General features: G+C 41.4%; 2 protein-coding genes across 2 annotated transcripts in view; one reads left to right on the top strand and one right to left on the bottom strand.

Annotated features, from left to right (window-relative positions):
* LOC131691287 (centrosomal protein of 135 kDa) overlaps positions 1–19,651 on the top strand; it is a 120,774-nt gene that overhangs the window by 2,905 nt on the left and 98,218 nt on the right. The window lies entirely within an intron of this gene.
* Positions 41–19,450, bottom strand: LOC131691292 (luciferin sulfotransferase-like). Its single transcript, XM_058977580.1, has 4 exons — positions 19,070–19,450; positions 18,557–19,011; positions 263–356; positions 41–203 (listed from the first exon to the last, which is right to left on the bottom strand). The coding sequence occupies exons 1-4, from the start codon at positions 19,405–19,407 to the stop codon at positions 83–85; spliced, it is 1,008 nt and encodes a 335-aa protein (XP_058833563.1). The 5' UTR covers positions 19,408–19,450; the 3' UTR covers positions 41–82.

The following is a 19,651-nucleotide window of genomic DNA, read 5'->3' as shown; positions in this document are numbered from 1 at the left end:
GACAGAACTTAATTAACTTAATTAAGGTATTGGCGCTTATGCCAAGTACTAAAAAAAGTGAGTTATATAAAATAAAAGGCCTTTAAAAATGGAAACGAAAGTTTTTGCTGGCAGTTATTCTTTTCTCGTAATCATCGAAACGTGCAACATATTCATCATTCATATCGTCCATGTAGGAGCCAACTTTTCCGCTTCTAATGAATCTGAAAACAGCAGAAATTTATCTTTTTCTGTGATCTGGTAATAGTTCAGCTGTAATTACCTAAATTCGTTCGCACCATTCTTTTTTCTTAGATCGCTATAATTCGTTGTTTTTGCCCATTCTACCAGTGCGTCCATGTTGCATGATTTATTAGCTAGATAAAATATGGTAAGGAGTATTGAGATTGTTGGTAAATTACCTAGTTGTTAAATATTCCATTTCTAGAAACTTATAACTATTAGTTTGAGTTCTATTATAAACTTTATAAGCTGCTATATGTTCGATGAACTCGATGACACTCTTGCAAACTTCAGGGGATTTCCAAACTACAGAGAGACCCAGAAAACTTCAGACAAATTCTAACCACTTACAAATTTGAAGGATTTTAATTTAATAGGGAAGGCCATCGAGTTTCAGAGAAGTTCCACGTAAACTTCAGAAAGTCAAGAAAATCGTACGATCTTGAGTTAAAACTTAAAAAGTTCTTTAAAGTGTTCATCGAACTTCAAATGAATAACTTTAAACTGCAGGAAAATTCAGTGATTATTATTGATTTTACGAACTACACACCTTGAACGGGAGCGGGCCATTTGGCATAAAGTCATTTGGCATAATGTCATTTGGTATAATGGACATTTGACACAACGCTTATTTGGCATAATGGTCATTTGGCATAATTTGGAGAATTGATCACACTGAAGATCATTTGTCATAATGGATGCCACAGGGATGTTACGCACCTCAGAGCAAATAAAGAGAAGAATAACAAACGCTCTTTGCACTTTTCATGCGAACCACCGCTCTTCTCTTTCACAATAAACCTCTTCACTCCGATGCGTGTTGCTCCCACACGTGTATTCTACTCCATGGCAGCACGCCACAAAAAGTAGAAATAAAGAGGCTCTTTAGTGTGTATCTTGGTCCCACGCGCACGTAAATAGAGAAGGCAACCATAAAACATCTTTAAAACGTTCTTCCGATCTAACATTATCTGAATTGTAGTTTGATTCGCCTTCCTACCTGATTGCCAGTGAGAGGAGGCACAAAAAAGTGGCTCTTCAAGGTTACTCTGAACGAAATTGTGCAGCTCTTGGTGCACAGATCTTACTCTTCTTCGTTTTCAAGTTTCTCTTTGTGCGGTCGTTCTGCACATCGCAGTGTTTTTTTGCTGCCCTATTTTTAATCGGTGTATTTCGCTTTTTGTGGCTCATTGTATGAGCAAATAACAAGCCTGAATGGCCATTTGGCATAATTTTGAGAATTGATCACACTGAAGGTCATTTGGCATAACGGACATTTGGCATGACTGTCATTTGGCATAATGGTCACTTGGCATAATTTTGAAAATTGATTACAATGAAGGTCATTTGGCATAACGGACATTTGGCATATCAGTCATTTGGTATAACGGACATTTGCCATAATGGACATTTGGCATAATATACGAATGTGTAGATTATCAGGTGAATGACCCATAAGGTTAAAGTTGTACTAAGCAATAGTAATAATGTGTTGTTATCCATTACCTAATATTGATTATATTTCGAGTGAATTTTTAACATTTTATAAGGGACCGTTCATAAACCACGTAGACCGAAATTTGAGAATTTTTAAGCCCCCCTCCCCCTAGTAGACCTTAGTAGACTTTTACCAACCCCCTCCGCACACGTCAAAAGTTTACGTAGACTTTTAATTTTTTATTTATTCGCGGGAAATGTGAATTTAGCAAGACGCACATTATAATGTTCAATTAAAAATTACCGTTCAGATTTATTTCAAGCTTTTTGAATATTAAAGAAAGGTTTTTCACATTGGTTTTTTGTGTATGATTGATCAAATCAATTAATACCGATTCAAGGTGCTTTCCAACGTTTGTGTAGCGGAATACTTCTTTTCAAGGTTAGTCACTCAAATATATGTATAAAGATATATTGCTATAACTAGCTTAAATTTTGGCCGAAGTGCGACCTACACCAACAATACAGAATTGCTGAACACTTTTTGAGCCTTACAGGTATATTCAAAATTGTTAAAATATAAGAAACAATTACAAATTAATACTGTCAATGTGTACTATCATCTAGACTAAAATAATAAACCAAACATGCACACAAATTTCACTTTTCGTGAACAAATTTAAATATTTCCTAAATAATAAGATAATCTAAATTGCCTTATTTGATTAAGGGAACGAAGCTATTGAAATCTTCCCAAAAATATTTATATTTCTTATGTAATTAATAGCCGTATCACCTTAGAGTATTATCGCAAAGTATCAAAGTTTAACTCCGAATATTTTCGAAGATAAATATAGTAGAGCCGGTTTCCACGGAGTTGCAGAGGGTCAAGACGTAAAATTTAACGGGTGTTTAAAGATTTTGAAATCAGTGTAAATGATTACAAGAGAAACTGATTAACTCGAGTAAACACTTCGTTGTAGAAGTTTAACTACAGTACTGCTTTAACTACTTTAACTAACTACGGATTAATAAATAAAAAATTAAAAAAATAATCTACTTATTGTTAAAAATCGGGTGTTTTGTTGTTACAATGCTTAACTTTGACCATTTTTTAACTTATGGTTCATGCATTTAACCCTCCGGAAGTCGCGCTTATGGCCCACTGAACGAGTAGCTGCTGGTGTCCTAAGACGATTTCGCTAGATTTTCAGAGCAGCGTGCACTCAGTGCACTAACGCGACTGCCGGAAGGTTAATGGTCCATGCATGTCTGCTAACTAGGGGTGTCTCAGATGATTTCACAGTCAAAATCTTCTGTCGGGAGGAATTTTGGGCGATCGTCTTTAGAACTGTCATTTTGTATTATTCCTAGATCAAAACTATATCGAAATATACGCAAGAAACAACAACGTGTGAGGTTTCTGCATAAATACTGAATAGACCGATATTTTGAATACAACTCTCTTTAAATCCCATTCATAATTAGTAATAAGAGAATAACAAAAAATAAAAGTCTACGTAGACTTTTTCAAAGACCTCCCCCCTCGTAGACAAACGTAGACTTTTGCCAGACCCCCCATCCCCCTATTAGTCTACGTGGTTTATGAACGGCCCCTAGCTGATTTTGCCGTCGACCCGCCGTCGGAAGCGGCGTCTCCTCGCAAGCAAACCTGTGATCCACTCGTTTGCCCGGATTACTCAAAAATAGGGGCTATAAATTAATTTAAGTCTGACGGAGCGACAGCGATGTTGGACAGCACGTGACATGAAGCGATGTGGCGTAGCCTAATTAGTCGTATACGTTTTTTATTAATTGGTAATCAGGAATCAGGAATCAGAATATATTGGCTCAAATGGCACGTTCCCCGTACATAGTCGGGGATTTGTGCCTTGCCGTGTGTTTTCATCATTTCCTGAGTGGAAGGAAAGGACAAGGAGGAGTGGGGAAGTAGAATTGGAAGGGTGGGAAAAATAACAGCACAAAACAAAAATAAACAACAGGTAAGTTAAACTCACAAGTAGTTCAACTTGCCTGCGAATAATCCTAAAGCTCTTTACCACATTGGATAAGAAACTTTAGTATGTCTCTGAGTTTCAGTCGACCAAACATGGTTTCGTCTATATAAGGACGGCTGAAGACTCGAAATCGCAATTGCGCTAGCGCTGGACAGTTGCATATCAGATGATATGAGGTTCCGTAGTCGGATTCACAAAGATCACATGAAAAAGACTCAGCGCGCTGAATAGTTGCCATGTGATAATTGAGTTTGCAGTGGCCGGTTAAAGCCCTGGTCAGCATGCCGCAGTGGAGCTTCGAAAAATGTAAGAGATTTTTCGAAACCACTGGGCATGGTTGTTCTAGAAACGCCTTTGTTTGGCGACACGTTTGTAGATTTCTCCAATAATTGCGGTGCTCGGACAAAGCCCAGGACCGTATTTTTTCCCTTATCCAACTTGTCGAAATTGGCAGGGCGGGCTCAGGACCAACGAAGTCAATCGCTGAACCTGCCCTGGCCAATTCGTCAGCCCATTCATTTCCAGTAATACCGCAATGTCCGGGCACCCAGACAAGGTAGATAGTGTTGACAATGCTTAGTTCTTCGATTTGGGTTCGGCACGCGATCACTAGCTTGGACCGGGATTTGTCTGAGCTAAGGGCCTTGATTGCAGCCTGACTATCGGAGCAGAAGTTTATAACTCTGCCGGACAAACTCAGTTGAAGGGCCGATTGCACCCCGCACATAATCGCAAAGATTTCTGCTTGGAATACAGTACAATATCTACCTAGTGAGTGAGATTGTTCCAATCTCATTTCACGACAGTAGACACCAGCACCAGCACGTCCCTCCATCAGAGAACCGTCAGTGTAACAGACTACTTGCGTTTGTTGTTGTCTTTCCATAAAGCCAGACAACCACTCCTCTCGAGAGGGAATCTTCACATGGAATGTCCTGTAAGGAAAACTACAAGTGAGTGTAATATCGCTGGGAGCAAGAATATCTTCACCCCATGTAACCATTTGTGACCACAATCGTATATGACTGGTAGCAAGATCAACATGATTACTGTTCCAAAGCCCAGTAACCTGCAGTCTGTATGCACATGATAGTGCTTCTTGTTTTAAGTGTATGTGTAATGGTTTGATATTTAGAAGTGCCTCAAGAGCAGCAGTCGGAGTCGTGGTGAAAGCACCAGTCAACGCCATGAGCGCCATTCTTTGCAGATGGTTTAGCTTTGACTGGACTGTCACCACCTCTCCCCTCTGCCACCACACAAGGCATCCGTATGACAGTATTGGACGTACAATTGTCGTGTAAATCCAATAGATGTATTTAGGTTTGAGACCCCAGGTCTTTCCAAAAGTTCGTCTGCACTGCCCGAAGGCCATGCACGCTTTCTTGACTCTGAACTCAATGTGAGCAGACCAATTCAGTTTGGAATCCAATATGACTCCAACGTATTTGACTTGATCCGCACACAGTAGCTCAGAATCAAAGAACTGCAAGGGACGAACCCCGGTTGTTATTCGCTTCTTCGTGAAAAGAACCATTGAAGTTTTGCTTGGGTTAACTGATAGTTTAACTTGTCGACACCACTGTTCGACAGCTCTTAATGCCTGTTGCATCAAGTCAAAGATTGTTCCGATGCAAAATCCAGTAATTAGTATTTGGTAATCGTCAGCAAACCCGTAGGTTGGAAATCCAAGCTCATTGAGTTTCTTCAACAAGCCGTCAGCTACTAAGTTCCATAACAAAGGTGACAGAACGCCGCCCTGAGGACAACCGCAAATACTCAACTTCCGTATCTCAGCCTGTCGCAGTGACGAGCAAAGCATGCGGTTACTAAGCATTGCGTTTATCCAACCTGAGATACATGCAGGTATCCCATGACCGCGCGTCGCTTCCAGAATAGACTGGAAGGACACATTGTCAAAAGCACCCTCAATATCTAGGAATACACCCAAGCTAGATTGCTTGAGCGAGAAGGCTTTCTCAATGTTGTAAACAACATCGTGAAGCAGAGTGATCGTGGATTTCCCACACTGATATGCATGTTGCATTTTGTGCAGTGGATATTCAACTAAACTAACGTTCCTGATGTGATGATCGATTATCCGTTCCAAAGCTTTCAGAAGAAAAGAACTTAAGCTGATTGGCCTAAAACTCTTGGCTTCTTCATAGCTTGAGCGCCCCCCTTTGGGAATAAATCTAACAGTTATTTCTCGCCATGCTTTCGGGATATACCCGGTAGCAAGACTGGAAAGCAAAATCTTTTTCAAGACATGTTTAAGAATATCAAATCCCTTTTGCAGTAGCACGGGAAGTATCCCATCTTTTCCGGGTGATTTGTATGGAGCAAAGCTGTCAACTGCCCACTTGACCGATTCAGTGGAAACCAATGTGCGTGCTAACGCCCACGAGTCCGAATCACCAGAATGAGATCTGTGAACGTTGATCAACTCCGGATCGATACAGCCTGGAAAGTGTGTGTCGAAGAGACAATTAAGAACATCTTTTTCGTCCGTCACATAAACACCATCTCTGGTTTTCAAGGAGTTCATCTGAAAATCATTCGATTTGGAGAGAATTTTATTTAATCTGCTAGCCTCGTTCAGACTAGAGACATTAGTGCATAGGCTTTGCCAGCCAGCCCGTTCTGCAGATCTAAGACATTTCTTATATGCACTACGAGCTGACCTGAAAGCCCTGGAGTCATCACGCTGACGCCGATTCCAAGCTCTTCTCATAACTTTCTTCATTCTTTCAAGCTCAGCCCTCCACCAAGGGGTTCCCCTAGTCGATTTAACAGTACGAAGTGGACAAGCTTCTTCGTAGGATGCTAATATGAATGAGTTTGTCGTATCCACGACGTCATCTAAGTCGTCTAGTTGACTAATTGTTGGAAAATATCCATGAAATTTAGTCGCCAAGTTTTCCAAAAAGAGGTCCCAGTTTGTAGATTTAGGATTACGATAGGTCACCACATTGAAGGTGACATCAAAATGCTCGAAAAATATATATTTATGATCGGATAGAGACGGTTCAGTTTCATTTGGAACCTGCCAATTTCCCAGTTCATGCAAAATTCTATCAGAGCAAAGTGTTATGTCTAACACCTCCTCCCTCCCAGACCTCGCAAAAGTTGGTCGGTTTCCCACATTCAGAATATGGAGATTTGTACTACTTATGTACTCCATCAGTTCAGAGCCTCTCAGATTGATGTCTGAGCTGCCCCAAATGATGTGATGAGCATTCGCATCACTGCCGATAATGAGCGGAAGCCCATTTCTGCTACAATATGATACAACGCTTTTGAAATCATCAGAAGGAGATGATTCGTTATGCGGTAGGTATGCTGAACAATATATATATTTTTTGTCTACGTTTTCGACAGTCAATGTAACTGTGACAACACAGATATCGCGAGTTGTGAGCTCCGATATGAGACACGCGTCAATAGCCTTATTTGCAAGAATGCAAGCACGAGGCATTTCACGTGGGTTAGTCATGCCTGTCTTGTTGTAAGCAATGAAGGCAGTGTTAAGTAACTTTCCAAAATAGAAGTTTCCTTTATGGAAATACGGTTCTTGAACCAATGCTATGGAAGCTTTACCTTCCTGCATGAGTCGAGATAAATTCATAGTTGCTGTACGTTTATGTTGGAGATTGACTTGTGCTATTCTAACCATTTTTGATTAGAGAACTGTACATTTCATCTCCAACACAAATTGCACAACAACTAGAGGACACCAAGCGAGTTGGGATGTTAACGCATTTAGCGAGCCATATCAGGTTTAAATGGGACATGATCATTTGATTCCCACGATTTGCGAAGAAAATAATGGTCCACTGTGTCAGAGATTCGCATAACACAGCAAGGGCAAAACCCAAAATGCTCCGTGCGCGACTGGCATATTTTAGACCCTCCAATCATTAAGTCCTCGGCACGGAACTACACCTTGACTTAGGGTCTCCTACTTTCAGTCGCCTCCTACGACATGGCAGCAGGACTCCAGTGGCTCAATTCTAGGCCGGATACCACACGGCCTCTGGGCAGGTTCATCTGTACACATCGAAATTTGATAATCGAAACTCAACAAAACTTCACCGAAGTACCATCAGCCGAGAGTCTCTGCAAACCCCCAGCCAACAAAAATTCGGCAAAATTAAGTGGATCATCGGTGAAAAAAATCGGTGTGTAGAGTGAACGTTCCGCTGCGTAATGCAGCATACTGGGGAGTTCGCCCGACTTTTCCCAGGCTCCGTTCGCCATTGAGAATGTTTTAAACCCCCTCAACAATTTTACCCATAGCACGGGTCGCATGACACTATGGAATTGGGGTTCCCTGTTTGGTAGATTTTTACCACTGAAACAGGTAGTCCGTAGTGTTATTCTTAGCCGGTTGAAACAACCACTACCGACACTACACGGCTTATCTAGGCTGTTCGGTGAAAGAAGCTGACATTGAAGAACAGCTTCCATATTTAGATGGGCGAACAGCCGCAGAAGGAAGGAAGGAAGGAAGGATAACGGGAGGAGAGGGATTTGGGCTAAGCGCTTATTTAAAGGCGGCGCTGACTCGCCTTGTCAGGGCTGCTTTAGGGCATGTGGTATTTAGGCCTAGGACGTATAGGGCCCACTACCTCGTCCTACCACACCCGCAGTCAGCCCCCGCTGCTGGTTCGGGTCGCGAATCACAACTAGTTGCTATCGCGATTAAGCATTATCCACCACCTATGACCCGCCCGGTTGCTTGCAGCTCAGCTTCCCACGTAGCGTTCCTCCACCACCACGGGGCCCGGGCTTTAAATCCCATTCATAATTAGTAATAAGAGAATAACAAAAAATAAAAGTCTACGTAGACTTTTTCAAAGACCTCCCCCCTCGTAGACAAACGTAGACTTTTGCCAGACCCCCCATCCCCCTATTAGTCTACGTGGTTTATGAACGGCCCCTAGCTGATTTTGCCGTCGACCCGCCGTCGGAAGCGGCGTCTCCTCGCAAGCAAACCTGTGATCCACTCGTTTGCCCGGATTACTCAAAAATAGGGGCTATAAATTAATTTAAGTCTGACGGAGCGACAGCGATGTTGGACAGCACGTGACATGAAGCGATGTGGCGTAGCCTAATTAGTCGTATACGTTTTTTATTAATTGGTAAAGAAGAATAATTTAATTAGTTTTGGTTCAAGTTCAATGTTAGGACTATTGGTAAACAAACTCATTTAAAGTCATTTAAATATTTAGGTAGTTGCTCAAACATTTGAGCTACATGCCAGCTGCTTACATCTGCATAACTAACTTTACCTCGAACGATGAACGTTATTGCCAACATACAATCAAAATACATAATACATACAAGAAAGGATATACTCAAAAAACATCGTGGTAATAAATATGCCTATGCCAAACGACCGGTATGCTAAATTACTGTTTCCTTAACATAAAAATATTTGTACGGAAAGGCCTTCAGGAGTATCACGGCTCAAAATTATGCCGAGTTGCCTGACTTCTCACACAGTCTTAAATTATGTGCAGAGTCGGAAAATGTTTTTTTTTATTTGCCAAAATCAGGCGAAAATGACGAAAGAACGAAGCTTCTTTCCATACAACTAGCACTTTGCGAAATCGAAAATGAGACAACGGGCTAGGACAAAGCAAGCATGTAGCAGAGCTTTTTCATTATTCTCCTCGCACGCTCGTTTTCGCTTTGAGATTCAGAACAATATTGGTACATTCGATATTGAACTTACTACTGGGGAAACGAAAATACACTAGCAATGATATTTATTTGTCAATGCTCGATTCTGTAGATTTGCGAGCTAATGATGGTATTGTAAGACGGAAGCCTGATCGGCGTGCATATTTCTCATTTTAACTATGTTCTAGTTGCATTATTAGATGCACGTTGCAATAATTTCATTTAATGAATGAGAATCGCAAATTACTGAGCATGCATCAAAACGAAATTGCAACTTCGGATTGTCATAGTAAAACGAAAATCGCTGCTGCTGCTACTCGTTTTCGTAGAATCGAGAGAGGAGGGAAAATCGCCTTTATTGTTTTATTTTTTCATGCAGTTAGCGACGAAAGAGGCAGGGAAAGGACGAAGATGAATTATCTGAATTTCGTTGTTCGTTGAATAGGTACGAGAATTTTAGACTCTGATTATGTGTTTCCCTGTAGTTGAAAAAATGGCAAATGACCTCCAGTGTGATCACTTTTCAAAATTATGCCAAATGTCCGGTATGCCAAATGACCGTGATTCCAAATGACCGTTATGCCAAATGTCCGTTATGCCAAATAACCTTCACTGTTATCAATTCTCAAAATTATGCCAAATGGACATTATGCCAAATAACCGTTATGCCAAATGACCATTATGCCAAATGACGTTATGCTAAATGACTAAGCCAATTGGCCCAGGCCCACCTTGAACCAATTCCAGAGTCGATTTCTACCCCCATCAAGAGTGCCTGGTCCAAATTTGAACCAAATCGGGTAAGTGCATCGGTAGTCGATTGTCAAGAATTAATTTTTTTTGCGAAATAATGGTTGGGTTTGGCTGAATAGTGGGGAGCTTGGGTTGATTATCTAGCATTCCGGCCATCATGTCGTATAGTAGATACACTTAATATGTGTATCTACAAATGCGATATGATATCTGGTGCAGAAAGTGCACTAATTACCTGGCAATAAAAGAAGATTTGATCGTCTGCTCAGGAAATCATTTTCCGTACCCAAATATCATACGTGACGCCAGTGATAACTAGAGAAAACCACGAGGATGGTGGAAGAGCAGTGGGTACAAGGCCAAGTGCTTCCCGGAAGCCAATAGCCCAAACAGATCAGAAACAGGAAGGAGGACTACGAACAAGGAAACAAACAACAGATGAGAAATCGTTTACTTATTTATTATAACTACGATACTAATCACAATTATTTTGCTTTTCTTGACTCGTTTGAGCAAACCAAAATCTCTCTACTATCTCTTCATTTTCTGCCTCCGACTATCCTCTATGTAATGTATCTGAAACTTGCAGGACTGGTTAACAGCCGGCGCCTGCTTGTGGAAGAAACTGGTGTGCTATACGGACTAGCACATACGAACAGTTAGGCTTTGTAGGTCGTCATCTTGACAGAGTCTAGATGGGCGGATGAACACCTGCCAGGGTGTAGGCTGAGAAATGACAATGACAATAATGGTTGGGTTTAGCTGAATAGTATGTTTGAAAGAATTTTAGTACATGATATGAGTCATCTTCTAACAAAAAAACATAGTTCGCCATTTTTCCACCTAGAGGGCGTTAACACTAACTTTTTAACGGAGAGAGATAGAAATGAGGTGTTTTCTACAAAGTTATAGAACAAGCTATTTCCAGGAATTCTTGTTAGCATGTCCTCTCTTTAAAAGTTAGTGTTGGCGTCATCTATACGGTGAAATGCAGAACCAAAATTTTGTAGTCATGCGATGACTCATATGTACTAAAATACTTCAAAACGTACTATTAAGCTAATTCCAACAATTATTTCCCAAAAAATAAAGTTCGTCGGAATCTACTACTGTATCTTCACAATGTGCTGTTAAGCCGTTCTACGCATAACCGTTCCATGTTACTTTTTGTGCATTTTCACTTTTTTTCAACAAACAGCCCTTTTTCACCTATATTTTTAGAAAACACATCAAAATCATTTGATCGAAGACTCCGTGGATCAACATTTCGAACCCTAGTCCTACGTAAATGTAGGACTTGGATTCGATGCGATGACAAATACTAAGCCACGCATGGCACGCACTTCACAGTACTTTTGCCATTACCTTGTCAAGCAGGGCTCTGACAGGGTTGACTTTGTTTCCCTAGATATTCGTGGGAACAAATCGGAAAACACTAAGATTACTGTAAACAGGAGTTTGGAGGAGATTGCGGCGATGGAAGTGGAAGAGGAGTAGGATTGCGCGGAAGCAAACTTGGTGAGTTGCTGAATAGTGGCTTAGTCGTTCGAGGATGCTGTGTCCTGCACTTCGTCCATTCTTAACACTCCAGCTAGAGACGAGGATCGTACAGTGGCTAAGACCAGTCCGGCGGAGCAAACCGTCGGTCGGAGGGCTCCAAGAACGAAACAAGACGAACAGCTGAGAAATGACCACAAACGCGATGCAGCGCTAGCGATGGCAAAAATCCCAATAGGGAAGGCACCAGCCAAGTGACAGCGTTTGACGGACACTGAGTTGCCAGGTGCATAGTGGGTGCAGGAAGGAACCCCAATCAAAAAAGATTAAGAGGCAGGATCCTAGACAGACACTAAAAACTGAGCAGCGCCCAACCTTCAACGAAATGGCCAAGCCGTACTCGAAGGTAAACGTTACGGTTGGGTACACTGCCAATACTCTCAGCCATGAAAAGCTGAATGCTACACGATGCGCGCTGGTCGATAGCGTCATGGAGCAGAACTCAAGCAATACGAGACCCAAGTTTAGGAAGTGCACCTACAAACAAGGGTATCTGGAAATTGCCTGTGCAGACAAAGATACAGCTAAGTGGCTGCAGGATGCCACTGCTGTGATCAAGCACTTCATTGGAAGCCGTTCAAGCGTCGCATATTCCAACATAAGCGCTTCACATCAGGTATTTCCCCGACAGTATCGTCATGTCCGATGAGAACATCATCCGCCTGATGTAGAATCAGAACGACAATTTCTGCACAGAACGCTGGCGGGTCATGAAAAGAAGCGAAAGATGAGGCTTCGGTGAAATTGATAATATCGAAGCACAACCAGCTGAACTAGGTATTCGAAAAGGCTAGAATGCGCCAGTTGAAGGGTGCTCCGGTCTTTGCCGAGCGGCAACGGCAGCCCTATCACGTACCGTACACAAAAGCATCCTACCGTATGCGGCTCACGAACTGATGCGCAAGGTCAAAATCAAAAAAACGTGGCAGGCAAAAGTGAGCGAGAACCGAAGCAAATACTGGGCTAAGAAAACCACTGTAACGTTGAACAGCACATAGCCTGCGACTAACCGTCGGCACAATGAAGGGGACTGTGGGCTCAAAAATCGACAGCGGAAAAACACCAAAAAAGAGCAGAATCTTTATCACGCAAAAGGTGCGATAAGCGTCCTTGCCCGGAGGTTCACCAAAGAGCGTCTAAGCATCGTTCTTCTACAGGAGCCGTGGACAAATAAACACAAAATCTTTGGTTTAAATTCCTCAGGTCCCAATTTAGTATATTGTAACGACCAAGCCAACTCCAAGAGCTGCAGTTTTAATAAACAGCAATAAAATTCTCTTCAATTACCGGATTAATTCAATTAGACATCGTCGCAATAACAGTGGAGGCACCGACGGCTGGGAGAAAGCAGGATCTTGTGATCGTATTTACCTTCAAAAATCGATGCCCTGCAGACGCATAAGCCCTTTATCGTTGGATGTGTTGCCAATGTACATCACACAATATGGGCCGCACCGATATAAATACCAGAGGTGAAAACCTACTAGAATACGGTCAATGTATGTAACAAGGGAGTTGCACCTACATTTATGAACGCAGTTAGAAGCGATGTACTGAACCTTACGTTATGCAACACTCAAATAACGGAAAAGATACAGAGTTGGCATGCTTCTGACGAACCTAGGACACATAATGTTCGCAATAGAAGCCATTAAACACTCATAGTGCAAAAACACAGGGAAATAAGGAAAACAAATTGGTATGTATTCCTCTCACACCTGAGGTAGTTGAAAGAAACCGGGAAAAAGAACAAATCTCTAGCAGATCTGGATAATGCGGCAAACTACCAACAAAAGATGATCATACCCGCCCAGAGTGACTGTTGCCCTAAACAATATTTCATAACGAATATCACTTAACATCGAAATGGGAATAAGGCCAAGTTCCTCCTGGTTGGTGCAAAACTAAGAAGTATCATCAAATTGGGCATAGAGAACAGATGTTATCTAAAGCGCGAGAGCTGTGTCAGAATTAACAGTCCATACAAAGGTAATTGTGATGTTACCCGAGCACTTCTGTCGTTATTTCGTTTAGTCCGTGAGTTTTTTTGAATTGACAGTAGATCACATAATTGCTGTCCAAATGGCCATCATAATTATGCCTGCAGTTGGGATATGCCAGTATGGTGGCCTTAGGGTTCTCATGGGTATTTGTTCAAATGGCACTACAAGCATTCTAAACTTGTTTGTTCAAACGTGGATGTCCGTTTTCTGTGATTTAGTTATATAATTTTAAATTATGTATCTATTGAAAGAATATTATTTTTGTGGAACTTAAAATACTGTTACTACTAGCATATTTTTCTAGTCCGCATCATTACAGCTACCAATATCGACTAGTACAGGGATCATCAAATTCTGTTATAAGATCAAGAAAATATAGGACAGTTTCAGTAAAAAAATGTGTTCGAGAGTAATGGCCAATATTGTTAGCATCTGTTATCATATCTCTTAAAAGTCTGTTGATTCGCTACCGACCTAGTAGACGAAAGAGAAGAATAGGTAACGACAAACGGGGTCAATTCAAAATTTGTTTAGTATATATAATGACTCAAACGCGCTGGCAGGAAGCAGAGTCTACAAACTAGAGGACTATTTGATTTGCTGTCAATTCAGGCAAGCTCAGTATTATTCTTAAATTACGACAATCAGACCCAATATCGAATTTTGAACTTTAAATAGCTTTGGTAGCAGGCAAATGCTGTCGGAGCACTTGAATATAGTGTGCAATATCAAAAGGAAATCGTTGCGGTTATACTTGCATGGTTATGATGATCCGGCGAGTTGAGCGAATTACAGAATTACAGAGATGCAGACAAATATCGTGACCAATCACTTTAAGTTTTTCCAGTGAAAAATTCAAGTCGCAAACCCTGAGAAGCCAAATCCGTTTTGGAAGATACATGGAGAAACTACTTCCCAGGTAATTCCAGTGGCATCTTTGTGGTGCAAATGCGGTTTAATCGATCTACTCATTTCTACCTGAACCTACAAGGCATAACTCAAGGCACGGTTTCACATATCTAATCCAGGACAGATTTTACAGAAATCGCTCCCAGTCCCAGTATTGGGTATATATTTTTGCTAAGAAAGTTCGCTTCTCATTTTGGTTTGATGACATCTGCATCTTTTAAATATGTTATCAAGAACGTTTCATCATTTGCTGAAGCTTGAGCTTGTGCGACCACCACCCCTGGTTGCTACTTCGTTATCGATCTGAATTAGCTGAAGTTGCACAGGGATAAGGAAAATAATCAGGGAATCAGTAGATAATTATGCTTGGGAGCAGGGGCGGATCCAGAAATAAATGTGACAGCAAACGGTGACGAAATTGTGATGAATTACTATCGAAGTCGAAGTGCTCGGCAAGCTCATACGCATTTAGATGTGTAGCACTGTTCGTGGGCGGGTTGGGGCGTAGAAGTTGATTTGTACAAGAAGATCGGGAACATCGTACTCAGTCAACAAAAACTTTAATATGAAGCGTGTCTACGTTCTTGCATAGTATGTACTCCTAATATTCTGCAACGGTTCTCATATGGTGGCAGGTTCAACGGATCATTCCAAGACAATTGACGTAAAGCATATCGTATAAATTTGCGCTGGACAGCTTCAATCAACGGCCTATAAAACCTAGAAACAAAGAGGATACCGGAATTTGCTGGAAATTGTGAACATAAAACCTAGAAGTCGATTTGCTTTGTCAACAGTCGTTGATAAGTATATTATTGGCATAAGTTAGCCTTTCATAAAGAATAACACCTAGATCTTTTACGTGGTCAACGCGTTGCAGCTGAACGTCCTTTGTACGATGAGAACTGATGACAAAACATTTCGTAACATTAAGGATCAACATGTTTCTTTGACACGATTGGAAAATGTATCAATGAGATACTTTAACTCACGGCATTCGGCTTCATTCCTTATGACAAGAAATATTTTCAACTCATCGGCGGAAAACAGTTTCTCTTCACGCATTAGAATGAAGACCGCATCATTCACGAACAATGAAAATAGTAATGGATCTAGTGTACTACCTCGAGGAACTACGGAATAATTAGAAAAGGATTCAGACACGTTGTCCCCAATTTGCTCAACGACCTCGTGGTGCACAAGGTAGTATCGAAGCCATTGGCAGAATCTCGTGGTACATCCTAATTGGCCAAGCTTTGCTAGCAGTATCTCATGGTTAACTGTGTCGAAAGCGGCCTTAAGATCTATGTAGACCGTGTCCCCCTGGAGTTTTCTGGATATGTTTTCTATGCAAAACGATGCGAAGCTAATTAGATTCGTCTCAACTGATCGATCAGGAAAGAATCCGTGGTGATAAGTGCTTATGTAATGTTTACTAGCAAAAAACAGCATTTCGTTGATAAGCGATTCGAAGATTTTTGACACGACTCTCAGCGAAGTGATTCCCCGGTAGTTGTCGATGTTGCTTTTGTCATTTTTCTTGAGTACCGGAAACATAACTGAATACTTCCAATCATCAGGAAATTTTTGCTGCTGAAGCGACACATTGAAAAGGTGTGTCAGTGGGGTCGCTAAAATGCTAAAATATCGGAACATTTTTTTCACACCAGCCGACGGCAGTGGACTTTATCCTGGAGAATAGAACGATTTCGTTTTCCGTATTGCAGAGTGTTACCTGCGTACTCAGGGTGGGCATACGCTGGCTAATCACAGTCAAGAAAAAACCTGTCCTTTATCCTCAAGCAAATACAACTTTTATTTTCCTTGGGGTAATTGAACTCCGGTTTTGGTGGTTATTGACCTCATACCCTCGACGTTGACCCTTTGGTTTGCCAATAAATTCCGCCCAACTCATCTATTATCGCCACACCCAATGGCCGCCTGTTTGCTGAATCCGGCACCTGGTGGAGGGTGACGGAAATTATGTCGAGTTTTCCTGGCTGCGTTCTGGCCTTCTGACGGTGTTCAACATTTAGACACTTCACAGGTTCTTTTTTGACATACACAGATTTAATAAACGCAAACTAAACGCGACAATCTCACAAATCGTAGACAGAAACAAATATACTGGTTACAAGAACCGATTGTACTGATATGATGAATACATCCATATCCACCGCACTAACGGGAACACCAAGGGTCGGGTTTTTCGAGCTCAGTTGTGAAGACACTCGAGAAGTAGCTGGCAAATGGGCAACATTCGCCGTCGTAGTCGCTACTTCGCCATTGTAGACTATCCTCGACGGAAGACCCGTTTCCTGTCTCTTCGCATTAACAAAAGCTCTTCGGATTTCGTCGTAAGTTTTGTTGGATGCGGTTCACATATCCTGTGTACAGCAATTTATTGTAACAGCGGTACTCATTACTGACTAGTGCCAAAAAGCGCTGGAGAATAGGGCATCTACGGTTTGTGTACGCACGTAGAGCTTTGACATGGATGCGTTTCAGATTCCGAAGCATGGCGTTCTGGGAGGTTGACATTCTGGCACGGATTTTTCAACAAAGTCAAGGAGTTATCGGCTATTGAGATGGACCGCAGTATTTATATCAACTTGATCAAGTAGTACACTCCAGTCTATCATCGATAGGGAGCGCCGTACCCGATCAGAAACACGTAACAAGAATATTTCAAAATTATATCTCCCGTTGTTACTTATTATTATTTTCTGTTGTTTTAACTACTAACGAGACCAAATTTATAATACAATATGTTACGAAAATGCATTCTGTTATAATCTTGTTATTTCATTCTGATCAGGTAGTGCTACTAAATCAGTTTTGCAAAAATTACGACGATTCACAGCTATAGCTTCTTCATATTGTGGTGAACTAATGATGAAAATGGATATTTTTTTTCTGGGATAATAGTTATCCAAAGAAACGATCACTCTGGAAGCTTCACTGACAGAACACTCGAGCAAAGAATTCTCACTGACGAAGACAATTTAAAATCAGTTTTGGTGGTGGTAGAATCTGGTTAGGAATGATTTTGAGTTTAGAATGAATTTAAAATAGAAACTATTTTAAAATTTCTCAACAAGTTAAAAAATTTCGGGCAGGTTCGGACCCCAAGACCCTCCCCTGGATCCGCCACTGCTTGGGAACAGCGAGACATCTTTCAATGTGCAACTCCTGGTAATCCTAAAGTGTTTATTGATCAATACTGGCGCCGGCCAGGCCCGAACGTAGATCACGGAATGAAAGGGAAGGAGTGGTTAGTCCGATACTTGTTTTTGCTAGAGGCCGTCTATACTAATTCACAAGTATCACGGGCGGAGGAATGGAGGATATTTGTTAGTAAGTATAGAAATTGGATTCTACTTCTTCTTTACCGACGCCAGAGAGGTGACTCCACTAATCTGGACTACATACATATCGATCCATCAACTCATGGACCGAGGACCAACCGGCTATACTTCCCTTCCGAAGGAAGACGTCGTGACCACAGATTTTTTCACCTCAGAAAAATATCAACGACCTCAGCTGGAATTGAACTCAGACCAACTGGAATGAGTGGCGGTCACGATTACCACTCAATCACCGGCGCCGTCAGAACGTTTCATCATTTTCATCATCATAAACATGATTTACTAGTGACGGATTGATATGTTTCGTTGGTGCTTGCATTCCTTGAATTGTTGAATATCAATTACTGTAACAGTCGTTGTTAATCAATTACAAAGATCATATTTAAAATAATGATTTGCGCGTTTTTCTCTAAGAACCCTTAATTCGATGATCTGTGACTTGATTGGTCGTCTCTTCTCCGCAGTATATAATATTGATTTATTTTTTAAGCCTCTCTCCAAGTATAATCCTTACTAGCAAAAAAAGCTAGTTTTTAACTGACTTTGATCTCCAGAATGTTGAAATCGCTGTGCACCGGTCGTAAAAACGATAAAAGATACCTACCTCTCATCGAATCCAACGACAAGTGCCCCTCAAGCGCATCAATCTCCCGATCATTATACGATTTTCCCAGAAACGTTGCCACCGATAGTATCACTTTCCTCAGATTTCGTTTCATTTGTTCGAACGTTATGAACAATACATTATCTTCGTTTCTCAGCTGCCAATAATCCAACACGTGCTCACCGAAAGGCGCATAGATCAAATTATCACTCAGGAACGCGTCAAAAAAATTCTCCTTGGGTCCATCGTAACCGACAATATTACGGTAGTGATGATAGAAGGATGTCGCAGCATCTTTTGGATTTCGCGAAACGTACACGATCTTTGGTTTTACGGTCCACACCTGATCTGGCAGAAGCATTACGGGAAGGTGCGACTTTATATGCCGTGGTCTGGAAAGGCGTTCGACATCACCCACCGAGTCGCCGCCTATAAGACTCAAGGCTCCTGTTAATCTGAAATTTTTTGGTTGTGATTTGTACGTTTCAGTGTTGTTATTTGAAACAAACTCACTCCAAGAAAGGGAATCTCTCCTCCAGGGACAGTTTTTTCGCACACTCAAAGTTTAGATCATTATTCAGCAACCAAACCATTTCCTGGGTCCAAGTGGTACCACACTTGGGAAACGTGATAACCCACACATCATCCTTGAACACCTCAAGCTTTTTTATTCTCTCGGCAATTGGCAAAAATGTTTCGATCATTACACTATATCTACTGGTACCATCTTTCAAATTACTCGGTGCACTGTTGGGCAGTCCATCTCGCAACGAAACCTTGTAATGCTTTTCAGTCCCAGGACACTCGACGCGGGCCAAAATTTCGTTGGAAATCTTTTCGAAGTTGAACATTGTTGGAAAGGGTTTCTAAAATTCTGCTGTATGCAACTGCGACCGTCGGTAGACTAAGCGCGAAAGAATCGGTTAAGTAATGCGAGTAAAGCAGAGTTGCGTTGTGGCAAACTTGATACACTATAGAAAGTTAGGTTCCGAGATAGATAGCAAGTGCATTGACTGCAGGCAGCATTGACTATATAAATGGGCCGATTGGCAAATAGGATGAATGGTGTCTTACTATCGAGAAAGGCGGAATGCA

The sequence above is a fragment of the Topomyia yanbarensis genome, chromosome 3 (assembly GCF_030247195.1).
Source record: "Topomyia yanbarensis strain Yona2022 chromosome 3, ASM3024719v1, whole genome shotgun sequence".
Taxonomy (NCBI): domain Eukaryota; kingdom Metazoa; phylum Arthropoda; class Insecta; order Diptera; family Culicidae; genus Topomyia; species Topomyia yanbarensis.
The sequence above is the reverse complement of the archived record's forward strand: the minus strand, read 5'-3'. Positions and strand labels throughout refer to the sequence as shown.

What these genes read in the sequence shown, in the direction of transcription:
- LOC131691292 (XM_058977580.1), bottom strand. Translation starts at nt 19,407, where the DNA reads ATGTTCAACTTCGAAAAGATTTCCAACGAAATTTTGGCCCGCGTCGAG. An exon ending in GTCGTTGGATTCGATGAGAG is followed by an intron (nt 357 to 18,556) that starts GTAGGTATCTTT and finishes TATTTTATCTAG; the next exon opens with CTAATAAATCATGCAACATG. An exon ending in AATGGTGCGAACGAATTTAG is followed by an intron (nt 204 to 262) that starts GTAATTACAGCT and finishes TGCTGTTTTCAG; the next exon opens with ATTCATTAGAAGCGGAAAAG.